Below are 15,089 nucleotides of genomic sequence, written 5' to 3'. Positions count from 1 at the left end.
TACCTTCCCTTTTGTCTGCCTTCCTACCGGTGTCCGTCCCTCAGTCTACTTGCCTGTCTGTGTACCTCTGCCTCATGATCTGTCTGTGTTTGCCTTTCCCTTCTTATCTATAATAATAATAATAATAATAATAATAATAATAATAATAATAATAATAATAATAATAATAAATAAATAAATAAATAAATAAATGAATACAAGGTTTACTGAAGGATATTCAACCAAAGGCTCAAAATAAAGACAGCAAAGTAAATGGTTGTTGATGTTCGTTCACCAGGTCAGGCTGAGTCTATTCTCATTGCTGTCGATTCGAACTCGGATGGACCTGATGTGTTTGTGGCGTCGAACTGTAACGTGGGGACGAGGGATCTCACACAGGTGGAGCGAGTTGAGAGGACCGGTATATTTGGCACCTATTTATGAACAAAGGGTTGAGGATGGTCTTGCATGCTCTTCCCTGCAATCCTTGTAGTAGTCCGTTATGTGGAGGATTGGGAAAGAGGTCAAGGTGGGGAGGCATACATGAGTTTGGGTAAAATGAAAAATCACTTTTTTCTTTTTTTCAGTTCCGGCGCAGGGGTAGCAAACGTCTTGAATCAACGAACACTGTGGAGACGAAGATAGCTTGAGGCTGTGATGACGGTGCAAAAGTGTCCCCCCCAGCTTAGTCTGGCGTCCAGTGACACCGAGACGCTGAACCACCCTGAGGCTAGCGCTGGGGTGGGGCCTTGTAAGACAGTAAGCAGTAGGACACGACAGGAGGCGAGACCAACTACTCTCTTGATGTGGTTGATAGTGACGTGGTTGACAGTGGTCCAGGCGTGGGGGTTGTCAAGGGTATTCTGGAGGGTAATATATGTAGTCGAAAGAGCTGACACAGATGAGAGGGTTGTCAACGTCAGGAAGATGCGTCTCCCACGTCACCCTTCATGAGGATGGGGAAAGACAAGGGTCACATCTCCGTGAACTGCGGGACGACACAGGTGAGGGGTTAGCAGAGGGGTGGGAGATGACCCCTTGAAAGCGTAGAGTCTCACGATGCTCAATGAGAAGCCGGGAAGTTCTCGACTTGAGACTTCTCATCAGTTTGACGGCTATACTGATGTCTGTGTTGTGACTGCCTCCGTCGAAGCTCTGATGTAGCTAGCCGACGACGGTGAGAGTCACAGAGGATTTGCTTCACTTTAGGTTGCGATGCGAACTGACCAGGAAGTGGATGGTAAAGGAGCACGCCATGTTACCGTACTGGCGAGTGTCTGGGAACTGCTGTGTTTGCGAGTCCAATCAAATATAAAACTCACAGAATAAAGCTCGGGATCGGGGTGAGGGCAGTGGGTCGAACCTCAGTGGAAGGCGACTGTAGTAGCAGCATTAGGGAGACATATGAGGTCTTTCAATCAGTGGGACGTTTTGACTTGACGGAGGGAAGGACTAATAATGAAGGAGAGGAGTCTAGCTAGCTCAGGGAAGAAAAAAAAGGGAGGGGAAAAAATCCTTGTGAGAGTTAACGAGTGTCGTACACCGCTTTACCATAAGGCTGTGTAACTGTCTGGCGACTTCATATTATCATACCGACTACGGGGGTGATGAGGCTGGCAGGAAGGTGGCATCAAGATGGGAAGAGCCTTTGGCAGAAGGAGACGAACGAATCTTTCATAAGTTGAGTCTCTTCTTCGCTGGAGAGGCGAGTGACACAGGGGAAGGAAGAGAGGGAGTCTGCTTGTTCAAACTGATCAACTCTTTCAGTTTTCCATGAACCACGGCGGGTGTCAGACTGCCTCGGGTACTGCAGTTCTGCAACGTGATCAAATCTTTAAGTACAGCGTAATTCGCAGGTGAATCTGTTACGGAGGCCTTGTAGAGAGGTTGGTGCTGCTGTGGTATAAGGCCAGGTGTCGCTGCTGTGTAAGCCTATTAGTGTGGGGTGTGATCCAGGGCACGTCAGTTGGGTGCAGTCTTATATATCTCTCAGGGGAAGAAACGATGAAGCGTCCGTGATGGTACTCATTTAATCATTCCATTTAGTAAGTCTCATCCCAATCTCTCTCTCTCTCTCTCTCTCTCTCTCTCTCTCTCTCTCTCTCTCTCTCTCTCTCTCTCTCTCTCTCTCTCTCCCCGTTTGTTCTATTTACCTGTGTCTGTAATCTTGCCTATCATTCTGTCAGCTTGCCTCCTTCCACATAGCCACCTGAGCCACACAAGACGACTGTCCTCAGCGCCCCAGCACTACCAGTCCCAGCGACCGTTGACCAGCCAGGATACACAATACAACTGTCCTCAGCGCCCCGGCACCACCAGTCTCAGCGATCGCTGACCAGCCAGGCCACACAATACAACTGTCGTCAGCACCCCAGCACCACCAGTCTCAGCGATCGCTGACCAGCCAGGCCACACAATACAACTGTCCTCAGCGCCCTAGCACCACCAGTCTCAGCGATCGCTGACCAGCCAGGCCACACAATACAACTGTCCTCAGCGCCCTAGCACCACCAGTCTCAGCGATCGTCAGCCACTACCCAATCGTCAACACATTCATTACCGCCTCAGCAGGCTCCCTCCTCCCCATGGGCCGCTGGACCCCAATCCCCGCCCAGCTCCCTCCCTCCCCTCATGAATTAGCAGGTGTGCACGACACTGGTGACGAAGGAATGAGAGCAATTTAGGAAGTGAGGGAGCGAGCGTGGCATGCATGTGGTGGCGGGTGCCATGACGGGCGCGTGCATGACCACCGGCAGTTTACCACACCACACTGCCGCCGGCCCCAACTACCTCACCCGCCCACCACCACCACCACCACACGCTGCCCCACCCTAACCCTACCCCTGGACGTGTTAATGTTGCTTGTGGTGGTGCCACCAGGATCACTAGTATCACTAGTACCAGTGACGGTGGTAGCAATGGTACCAGTATCAATGGTAACAGGACTGCTGGTGGTAATAGGACCAGAAATGCTCATGGCACTACTACCAGGACTGCTTGTGGCACTAGTACTAGGACTGCTCGTGGCACTACTACCAGGACTGCTTGTCGTACTAGGACCAGGACTGCTCGTGGCACTAGTACTAGGACTGCTTGTGGCACTAGTACTAGGACTGCTTGTGGCACTGCTACCAGGATTGCTTGTGGCACTAGTACCAGGACTGCTTGTGGCACTAGGACCAGGACCGCTCGAGGCAATAACTCCACGACTAATGGTGGTGCTTTACCAAACGTACAGGTAGTATATTCCTCACAGCCTGGTGACTGTGGTCTGGTCTGGGGCAGTCATCCCTCACAGCCTGGTGACTGTGGTCTGGTCTGGGGCAGTCATCCCTCACAGCCTGGTGACTGTGGTCTGGTCTGGGGCAGTCATCCCTCACAGCCTGGTGACTGTGGTCTGGTCTGGAGCAAGTGGTCCTCAGGTCAGCCACATCTTCGTAATGATCAAGAAGGCAGACGTGTTGCAGTGGCCTGACGTGGTCCTCCCCACCAGGAGCACCTCTGACTGGTGGTCTCCTGTAGTGGACATGGTGGATCAGCTTGGGTTAGTGAGGTCATGACTCAGGACAACTTAAGCTGGCTAGTGTGTGTTCAGCCCAGAATGAGTTACAGTAGTATAATGCTTAGAGAGACTACCTCAAGACTGTAAAATGCCTCAAGATCACTAGCATTATACCTCGAGACAATACAATGCCTACAGATAGTATAATGCCTGCAGACAGTATAATGCCTGCGGACAGTATAGAGCCTCAAAGAAGTATAATCCCTCAAGACATTGGAGTACCTTGAGACAATATAATGCCTCGAGACTATAATGCCTCAAGGAAGTATAATGCCTCAAGACAATTTAATGCCTGAAAACAGTATAGAGCCTCAAGGCAGTATAATCCCTCAAGACAGTATAGTACCTTGAGACAATATCATGCCTCGAGGCCGTATAATAACTGAAGACAATATATGACCTCAAGACAGTATGATGTCTCAAGACCGTATAATACCTCAAGTGAGGATAATGCCTCAAGACAGTATGATGTCTCAAGACCGTATAATAACTCAAGTGAGGATAATGCCTGAAGACAGTATGAGGCCTCATTGCAGTGTAATGACTGAAGACAGTAAAAGACTTCAACCCAGGGCAAGGTCTCAAGGCAGTGTACTGCCTTAAGGCATGATACTGTTGCCCCAAGGATTCGAACTCTGGTTGGCCTGTGCATGAATCATGGTCAGCGACGTTAACCACCACACCACGGAAGCCCGAGTGTATGTGTGTGTGTGGCCGCAAGTGGCAGTCTCCCTCATGAATGCTGGGGGAGCTAAGTAGCAATAGCCTTCCTGGAAGCTGGAGAGCCAAGGCCACAATGGGAAACGTGAAACTCGGATTACAGTATAAAGACGATTCTCACCCAGTGTAACGTATCTTGAGAATGACGCACGAAGCGACCCTGCATCACGACCCTGGTGTACGTACTTGTACTGGACAAGTAACATACGTTCCTTTACCACTAATACAAGACGAAGATAACACACCAACACTGAAAGAAGGATCACACACACGTGTGATATATGATCGCTTGATTTTAGGCCTCTATGGGGTCAAACCCTACAATAAATTCAAGAGAAACTCATCTTAACTTGAGGCTGAGATGTTTCTCTGGCAGTCTAAATTTACTCACGACAGGCTGAGGCCGACATGTTCTTCTAAGACTGAAGTTACTCATCCTACCAAACCTGAGGCTAATATGTTCCTCAGAGATCCACGAGCGTGAAGATGGAGCGGCCGTTGGCGCGGTCGCCTCCAGAGGGTCGCAGTGCGTCAAGATACGAGAAGAGGGAGAGTACTCACCATACATCTTGCCCTCGTCGGAGAGGATGATCTTCCGCCTACCGCAGGGCGGGTAGATGGCCAGGGCCTCCTGGAAGCTCTGTTCGATGTCTGGCGACCACACGCCCTCCGCATCCGCCCCGCCCACGTCCTTGTCATCGTGAAGCGAGTTGACATCGTCATCCTCCAGCGGCTGTTGGTGGGAAAGTGAGCGTCAGTTAAGGCGTCACGAGTTTAGAGAAGAGATCATAACACAGTTACCATGTCTTGCCATGAACAGTTCATGGTAAGCGTCAGCTGAGGCGTCATCAGTTTAGAGAGAGACTGAAACATAATGACAAAGAGTTACCAAATAGCACGTCTTCCCATGAACAGTTAGTTCATGGCATCACCATCACCCAGAAGCTGTGTGGAGGGGGAGAAGAGGGGAGGGGGATGGCAGCTGTGGGTGACGGCCTGATTATTATGTCAGTGAGTCGGGCAACTGCTCACCTGTTCCTTGGGGACGTTACATCCGATGTCTGAGGTCATCAAGACGACAGCTGGATGATTACACGACCTGGTACACAATACAAAATATATCCAAATAAGAAGTAACACATTCACGGGAAAGATTACCCTCTCTCTCTCTCTCTCTCTCTCTCTCTCTCTCTCTCTCTCTCTCTCTGGGCGGTGGGGTGGGCGAGCACCCACCGCCTGGTGAGGTACTACCGCCTGGGTGGGTATGCGCAAGGACAGTGCAGACTTGCGCAGTGACCCTGCACTTCAATGGCTGTCAAGGTCCCTTCACTGGCCCAGGGTGATGTCTTTTCTTCCCGCCCCCACATACAAGTAGGCTGCTGGCAGTCAATAAGCAAACACACTTTTCCCCTCTCACACTTAACAACCAACAACACGTAACTCTCACATAACTCGTTATTCTCAACTCTCTATTTGTCTGCACTGAGCCCTACACTCCAGCCCTAACTTGTGGCAGAATCTCAAGGTAGTTGTACAGGGTCGGTAGTCTCAGGCGACGAAACAGTTGTTGAGAGGAATAATGAATCATTGAGGCAGCTGTGTGGGTCTGGGGCCTGTGACCACACTCAGTCACACCGACCATAAAAATTGACAGGGTAACATAAAACAGCCCCGCCCATCACATCCTCGCGCATGGACAACACGACCCCTTCGTGACGCAGCCCGTTCGTATGTGAGGTAAACATATGCCAGTATGTAACACTGGCAGCGTTACGGGAGCGCCACACAACCCGTCATCATCAAGGAAATCTCTCACTCACACTCTACACAGGACCAGTAAAATAATGGGAATAGGCTGTACTCTTTATCTTAAGAACGTTCATATGTTAATTCATTTTCGTCCAGAGTTATTCCTAAGATTTCAGAAAGTGAAGTTGTGTCTGTATATCTCGTATATGTGGAAGTGGAACACTGCCACTGATTGTCCGATGATGTCACCCAGTAAGTCCCTTAACTATGCAGAACTATTGTTTAATCGTATCGCGTAACAGTTTCCCTGTAGGAGACGTTTTTAATGCTAATTCTGTATTTACTCTTTGGGAAAAAATCTGTAAGAGGCTACAGAACAGCACAGTTCTCTCTGTGTCCTTTTGTCTTTAAGGTGGTGGATGTAGAGGTACGATGGCCTCACCAGATCTACAACCCTTGCAGCAGCAACATGTGACAACATTAAGAGACTGCTAACGTCTGAATCACATTTTTACCAAATAAAAAAGAAATTATCTAATCATATCTATATCTGTTTATTTCCTCCCGTGGGTAATTGGAGGGTAAATACAGCTGCTGCCAAGTGATGACAGTGATCATGAGTGGACGAAATCATGCCGAAGGGGGAGGAGGTCATGACAGGTCAGGGGGTCATGTGCCAGCGGTACTAGGAGGGTCAGGCGATGGTGTAATGCCGAGGATGAGGATGAGAGACAGTGCAGGGAAGGTACACGTCCTGGGTCACTCAGGGTTTAATGACAGTTGCTCTGGTTTACGTATCGTTAACCATTATTACCCTGAGATGTTGGTAAACAATTACCGGCCTGGCATCCTAATCCTTGCTCCCATGAGCCATCGACCCAATATCTGATGCCAAGTCCTTCGCCACGACTGTGTAAAAAGCATCAGTGTATCTTCTCTTGTTCTCAAAAGTTTCTATAAAACTGCAGTCTCTCTCTCTCTCTCTCTCTCTCTCTCTCTCTCTCTCTCTCTCTCTCTCTCTCTCTCTCTCTCTCTCTCTCTCTCAGAAGGACTGAGGGTATTACAGTGCAGATGGAGAGAGATGTCATAACTCATATACAGAAAATCATAGTCGGTCTGGCCTTCCAGTCGACGCTCAGAAATCCTTTTGCCACTTGCACGACAAGCGTGGAGGTCTTGATGAAATATCACTTCTACAGCAGAAGGTGCAGTAGGAGGTTGCCACACCCGACCACTGACCCTCAGGGCAGAGGTATAACCCGTGTCAGTATCTACATATGTTAGCAACACAATCATTGGACAACCCAGCATAAAGCCTTATAAACTCGCTGAACAAATATAAAGTACACCAGATTATTTAGATTGCTGAGGGTACGACAACACGCTGCTGCCTTAAACAGCCTGACTGATCAGAGAGGCAAAAAACACCCCTGAATACCAGACGCAGCTGTAAATGTTGACGAACCTCTAAAAGCAAGTTTAAAATTTTTTCATGTTGGAGGCTCCAGTCAGACACCGAGTCCACACCGACGCTTGGCCTTAGCTAAGGTATGAGCAGAGTTACAGAGAAGGTGAGAGAACAGAAAAGAATAAATGAGAAGCAAAAGAAGTGGATAAATGAGACATAACAGAGGAGGATAAATGAGAAACAACAGAAAAGGACAAATGAAAAACAACAGAAGAGGATAAATGAGAAACAGAAGAGGATAAATGAAAAACAAGAGGATAAATGGAAAACAGAAGAGGATAAATGAGAAGCAACAGAAGAGGATTAATGAGAGAGCAGAAGAGGATAAATGAGAGCAAAAGAGGATAAATGAGAAGCAACAGAAGAGGATAAATGAGAAGCAACAGAAGAGGATAAATGAGAAGCAACAGAAGAGGATAAATGAGAGAGCAGAAGAGGATAAATGAGAAAGACCAGAAGAGGATAAATGAGACACAACAGAAGAGGATAAATGATCTAAGAGTTTTGGGAAAAAGTGCAGGTTGTAGTTATTATGAAAGACGACGTGAGTCAAGTCACAAAACGTCGCGGAGTAAGGAAGACACGGATATCACAGCGGCTTATAGTAATCAGGTGGCACACTTGCTCGTTGGGTATTACGCGGTCTGGCTAATGACGGGGGTACACAAAGCAGCCAGCACTTGGGAGCATAATCCGAAGTACTATGTACACAACAGAGTAGGGCACGAGTGTTACGTTGTGAGGTCAGTTAGATGAAATGATTATGTACGGTATACGTGAGGTACCGTAATGCTGTCCAGTACCTTTGGAAGGTACGATCGTCCAGCTTTGAAGCGTTGAGTAGTGTAGGATGTTTGATTCCACATATTCGATCATAATCATCTTTACTACTCTTTCAAAATCCTGCATGAAGTGATGTTGATGCTCGTACTGGACGTGGTCCTTGACGCAAGAGGCCAGGGCTGGATGTGGGTCTGGACGTTGGGACCAGTGTTGGACGTGATTATGAACGCTGAATGCCATTTTTGACGTGATTCTGGATGGGAGGGGACCACAGCAGGGCACAGTTCTGGATGGACACAACCAATGCTGGAAGTGGTTATGGGCGCAGGGAGCCAGTGCTGGACGTGGTTCTGGAGGCAAGAGGCCAATGCTGGAAGTGGTTCTGGAGGCAAGAGGCCAATGCTGGATGTGATTCTGGAGGTAAGAGGTGAGTGCTGGACGTGGTTCTGGAGGCAAGAGGCCAGTGCTGGACGTGGTTCTGGAAGTAAGAGTTGAATGCTAGACGTGGTTCTGGAGGCAAGAGGCCAGGTGCTGGACGTGGTTCTGGATATTCTGTTTACCTGGAAAGAATATCTACGTCCTTTCTTCTCCTGCACATTATACCTCATGCATTTGCCGATACATTTTTCTATCTGTTTTAAATTCTGTTCAATCATTCCAATTTCATTTGGCAATCACTGTCAGCTCTGTGGAGAACGCTGGAGGTCGACCGCACCTTGTATCCGCACAGGACCTCCTTCCTCGTTGCCCCCCTTTTCTGGAATGAGTGATGTGCGTTTGGTGTGGGTTCAGGAGCGGTAAGAACGACTGGGAGGGGAGTGAGGGGTCAAGAGAAGAGACAACGATGATGGGGTCGTGAGGAGTTAAGAAGTGTGATGGGTGATGGTGAGACTATAATGACGGGGGGGAAGGGGGGTAAAGAGGAGGGGTTAAGATAATGGAGGAGTGAAGGGTCAAGGGAAGGGGCTACGAGGAAGGGGCAGAAGAAAGGAGTGAGACAGAGAGCAGGGGAGGGGCAGGGAGTGGCAGGTGCCGGATTGGTGTTGGTTACTGAGCCCACGTCCTCCTCCCATGCTGACTTTACCAGACGGAACTATTACTTTTTTCTGCACCTAATTGCCTTTCCTGCCATAGCGAGGTAGCGTTAGGAACAAACGCACAATGGTCTCATTTGCACACGTCCATTCTACAGCTGTCATGTATAATGCACCGAAACCAGAGCCTAACAGTCAGACATCCAGAACCAAGCTCCACACACTACTGCAAGGTTTATAATGACTCCAACATATGCCCTGATTTAGGCCACTGACAGCAAGCTGTCCCCAGTATACCATATTGACCCAATTCATTCTTTCCAAAGTAAGCCTCTACGTGTCCCGAATATTAAGATCCCGATACCCCAAAGCTTCCTTAACGCCATTCTCCCATCTTCTCTGTCATCCCCTTCCCCTACGTCCCTCCACTCATGACATGTAGATCATCTTGGTCAGTGAATCTTCGCTCATCCTCTCCATATGTCCATACCAGCTCAGCAAACACAGATGGGTCCTGAAAATATGACTACGCTTACTCCTACACCTCTCTGTAACAATGTCATTTCTTATATGATCAACCTCCCTCAGACATATCGTCCTCGGCCATTTCATTTCCATCACCGAACTAATAATATTAATTATCGGCGTTCAACAGGTGTGTGTGTGTGTGTGTGTGTGTGTGTGTGTGTGTGTGTGTGTGTGTGTGTGTGTGTGTTAAGAGGGGTGGTGATGGAGTGTGCATGCATGCGTGTGTGTACCATTCACAAGTATCAACCCCCCTCCCCACTCTGGCGAGAGTGAGACAACCTTGGCAGGTTATATATAAACACCGGCCACCACCAGCAGCAGCAGCAGCAGGGGAAGGTCTAACTGAGGAGGCAAGCAGAAGCGAGACGAGACACAAGCGAGGTAGCGGAGGCAGCAGAAATGACAGCGGCAGCTGAGAGGTGGTGCCAACTACCATCACCCTCGCCAGCCTCGCTCAACCACCAGCCTTACTACCACCACTACCACCATCACCACCCTCGCTTAACCACCAGCCACACTCAACCATCATTTACTACCAGCTTCACTCAACCATCATTCACCACCAGCCACAGTCAACCACCACTCACCACCAGCCTCAGTCAACCACCACTCACCACCAGCCACAGTCAACCACCACTCACCAACAGCCACAGTCAACCACCACTCACCACCAGCCTCACTCGACCACAACTCATCACCAGCCTCACTCGACCACAACTCATCACCAGCCACAATCAGCCACCACTCAGCACCAGCCTCAGTCAACCACCACTCACCACCAGCCACAGTTAACCACCACTCACCACCAGCCTCAATCGACCACCACTCACCACCAGCCTCACTCGACCACAACTCATCACCAGCCACAATCAGCCACCACTCAGCACCAGCCTCAGTCAACCACCACTCACCACCAGCCACAACCAACCACCACTCAACACTAGCCACAGCCAACCACCATTCACCACCAGCCACAACCAAACACCACTCACCACCGGCCTCAAGTCAACACCGTGTAACCCGGTTCCACACTCATACTTCACATACTTTACAAACTTAACCAAAGGTTATATTCTATCAATAACTTGTAAGTTGTGAGGGATGTGGGCGAGGGTCTGTGAGGGGTCGGGAGGGAAGGTGATGACACGGGTGGGATTACCCGTTTGTCCGCACGGCTAATGATGCTATCCACAGTGGAGACCCCACCTTACACCCAGCCAGGGAGCTATACACGGGTGGGGCCCCACCCTACACCCAGCCAAGGAACTATACACGGGTGGGGCCCCACCGTAAGGCCTGGGAGCTATACTTGGGGAGCCCCAGCATACAGCCAAGGAGCTATACACGGGTGGAGCCCCACCATAGAGCCAGCCAGGGAGCTATACACACGCGGAGACCCAAATGTCATTCTCACATTTCTATCCTACAGAGCATGTGCTTGTCCGTCAACTCTCCTGCTGCTGCTACTGCTGCTGTAGCAAGGTTCCTTCCTTGGTACATGGTATACTGCCATGGAAATTCTTTAGGAAAGTTTGGTACATGGTATACTGCCTTGGAAATTCTCTAGGAAAGTTTGGTACATGGTATACTACCTTGGAACTCTTTTAGGAAAGTTTGGTACATGGTATACAGTCTTGGAAATTCTTTAGGAAAGTCTGGTACATGGTATATTAGCCTTGGACATTTTTTAGGAAAGTTTGGTACATGGTATATTGTCTTGGAAATTCTTTAAGAAAGTCTAGTACATGGTATACTGCCTTGGACATTTTTTAGCAAAGTTTGGATCGGAAATTATCCCTGACGTGCTACTGCAGCGGTACACTCAAGAGGAACGTGAAATCTGAGATAAAGAATCAAAGAATCCAATTTGTGTCCACAAAATTTAAGTAAGGACACTTCCCTCTGGTATTGTGATAAATGATATCAGTAAAGTATTTGTTTAGCTGTAACTTAAAGGTACTGATAGTTTTAGCAGTGATTTCATCTGGTTTATCCGTGTTCTAAAACTGACGAGCAAGCAATAGGAACAGCCACTGCTTATGTTCGTATCAAATCTTTCTTTTAATTCCATGACATTAGTTCTGGTTGATGCATCTTTACCTAACGTTAAGAGACTATGTGTTACGATGCGGGAATTTATTCAGTATCATGAAACATTTTACTCCGTAGATTCCCCTCTAAGTTTCCTTTTTAACAGAAAATAATATCTTACAAAGGAATATCTCTCCATGACAGAACTGGTTTTGTTGCTATTCTTTGTACGCATCACCGGTCTTCTTCATCTCTGGTGAAGTCCGCTAACTAGAACTGAACACCTTACTCTAAATGAGGTCTGACTTGGGCGCTGCAGGGAATGTGTGGGGATTTGTGTGGTGGTGGGAGGGAGAGTAGGTTTAGTGGGGAGGGAAGGAGGGAAGGCAGGTGTTGTGTGGAGTAGGGAGGGAGGGGACAGTTAGCGGTGGCACCAATCAATAGGTTCTCCTGCCCGGCGCCAGGTGGGACTGCCCGAGGCGAGGATGGTCGGCAGGTGTTCAAGGACCCGGAAGGTCCAGCCCTACAGTAGTGGTGCCCCACGTTACTGTCCGACAGTAGTATCCCAGGCTACTGTTCGACAGTAGTATCCCAGGCTACTGTCCAGCAGCGTTGCCTCAGAATCCTGTCCAGTAGGAAAAGGAGTACGCCAGGTTACAATCCAGGACGAACAAGAGTGTCTCAGGCTACAGTCCAGAGATGGCATGAGTGCTCCAGACTACTGTCCAGAAGGGATTGGGGTAGGAGTGCCCTTGGTTAGTGTCCAGCAAATGGTAAGGGTGCTCCAGGTTACTCTCCAGAGGGGGCGGGAGCACGAAACTCCTATGCTACTATCCAGTAGGAAGTGGAATGCTCCAGGCTACCGTCTGGCAGGGCCAGGGGCACGAGAACCCCCTCCAAGTTACGGTCAAGCAGGGACAGGAGTTCAGCAGGCTACAGTCCGCTTGGGCAGGAGTGCCCCAGGCTACTGATCAGCAGGGACAAGGGTACGAATGCCCCAGGTTACTCTCCGGCAGGGGAAGGGGCAGGAGTTCCTAGGCTACTGTCCGGCAAGGTCAGTAGTGCCCCACGCTGCTGTCCTGCAAGGTCAGCAGTGCCCTAGGCTATTGTCCGACAAGGTCAGTAGTGCTCTAGGCTACTGTGAGTGTAGAAAACCTCCAATACAATCACTCTGGTTTGCGTCACCTGGGATCGTACGTATCTAGGTGTGGGCGGAATGGTAGGAGGGGGGGAGGGTAGCGAGGCGTGTTCCTAGGAAGGGACCCAGCACGTGCGAGGGGAGGAGGAGGAGGTGAAAGAACAAAGACGATGGAAGGTTAGGGAAGGGAGAAACGAGAGAGAGAGAGAGAGAGAGAGAGAGAGAGAGAGAGAGAGAGAGAGAGAGAGAGAGAGAGAGAGAGAGAGAGAGAGAGAGAGAGAGAGAGAGAGAGAGAGAGAGAGAGAGAGAGAGAGAGAGAGAGAGAGAGACTTCTACTGTAAGGTAAAGAACATATTCGTGACTGCAATTTGTCTTGACTACCTCACCATCACCGTCAGCAATGTGCCTGGGGCTCCCTTCCCTGTCCTGAGACCTGGGGTCTGACCCACCTTAGGGCCTGGGGTCCATGGCCTGATCTGGTATCTCATACCTTCCCCGGAAACTGGGACGCCTTTTCCTGCCCTGGAGCCTAAGACCATGTAACTGCTCCATGACCTGGTGTCTACGAGCTGAAAAGGAACCCCTTACTTGCCCTGGGAACTGGAGTACCCTTAACGTTCCCTAAGACCTGTAGTCCCAAGCCTAATCTGGCAATCCCTTATATGGCATGGGACTTTGGGGTTCCCGACCCGACCTGGGATCTCCTTAACTGACGCATAACCTGGAACCCCCTGGAACCTGGAGTTCACCAGTAACAGCACACTGAGTACTTAGGTGGACCATAGCCCCATAAATCAGTTCACAGTTTACATCCATCGTGTACCATGATGAGTGTACCTTACGGTGGTTTACCCTGCGTATCACTTAGGATGGTTTACTTTACTGTACGTACGCCTCATGATCGTGTCGGAGGTGTTCTACCTTCTGTATGCCTTACGATGGTTTCGGAGTTATTTTACCCCGACAGCTTACGATGGTTTAGGAAGTCTTCTATCCCGGCTGCTGGATCCGGGACCAAGCGGACCAAGCGGACCAAGCGGCCTCTGGAGGCCGTGGCCTGTAGGCCTAGATAACCATTCACTTGCCCAGACCCATTATAAGAATGTTTCTGAAGGCTGCTGCAGCCATTTCATTGTAAACAATCTTGAGTCCCGGATGCGTACAGCGTTATCTCTAACTGTGTTCACCGCCACCACGTTTTAGCCCTGGCAATTGTGTGCTGTCGCTCTCCGCTTCATGCAGCAGCTTTCTAGAGCAATGTCAGCTGGGAATCAATGGACAAATCCCATCATGAGATAACGTGTACTGCGTGAAGCATCCGGGTCATACACAGTTGGCTCGACCGTACACATTCATCATACTGTATCAGAGATATATATGAGTCGGGATTAAAGTGACTTTTGTCAGTTTCAGTTTAAAAAGTTTATCGGCTTTGTAGACACAGACAAATCATTTCAGTGATAGCGTGGATGGCAGGTACATTGCTAAGGGTAGGTGGAGGGAGATACAGGGCGTACAGTGGGTATATCATCACAGGGAGGTGACAGGCGGGTCCGAATGGGCCCAAAGACCCATCTCATGGGTCTATGGCAGACCTCTACCACCTACACCAGGTCAGGTCAGCCACACACTAACAAGCCTGGGTCATCAAGCTCTCAACAGCCAAAATTATTTTGTTTAGATTTCACTTGGTAAACATCAGTTTAAAACCATCTCAAATCCAGCCTCGATAAATTCCAGTCCATTACCTTAAATTCCTAAATCTCTCTCCACAGGCTGGGATCCCAACGATCCCAAACCCACCCCCTCCCTGCGGCCACAGTGCACCAGCCCAGTCACCCCTCGATCGCAGGCTCAGTACAGAAAACGTTGTGTGGGTTACGGCAGCTGGGCGGAGAGTTGTGGTATCAACAAATGAGTTTGTCCACCACAGGAGGGACCCGTAGCCACAACACACAGCCCCTGGCGGCCGCGTCAAGATGAAGGCGCCCTTGGGAGTGGGAGAGGAAACACTCGCGCCAAACACCTACTGCAGGAAGTAGCTAACAAGGGCGGTGCTCCGTCATGTCGACCTTCAAGTTTGCATGAGGTCCACAG

At 49.4% G+C, this 15,089-nt stretch overlaps 1 protein-coding gene across 7 annotated transcripts in view; it reads right to left on the bottom strand.

The window, feature by feature from the left end:
* The window catches only part of sd (TEA domain transcription factor 1 homolog scalloped), a 330,242-nt gene that overhangs the window by 152,517 nt on the left and 162,636 nt on the right, over positions 1–15,089 (bottom strand). For all 7 annotated transcript variants that reach the window (XM_071686621.1, XM_071686624.1, XM_071686625.1 and 4 more), the window contains one exon: positions 4,823–4,994. In XM_071686621.1, the coding sequence (XP_071542722.1) occupies positions 4,823–4,994 (172 nt within the window). The remainder of the gene's footprint in view (positions 1–4,822; positions 4,995–15,089) is intronic.

Source organism: Panulirus ornatus, chromosome 42 (assembly GCF_036320965.1).
Source record: "Panulirus ornatus isolate Po-2019 chromosome 42, ASM3632096v1, whole genome shotgun sequence".
NCBI classification, from domain to species: domain Eukaryota; kingdom Metazoa; phylum Arthropoda; class Malacostraca; order Decapoda; family Palinuridae; genus Panulirus; species Panulirus ornatus.
The sequence above is the reverse complement of the archived record's forward strand: the minus strand, read 5'-3'. Positions and strand labels throughout refer to the sequence as shown.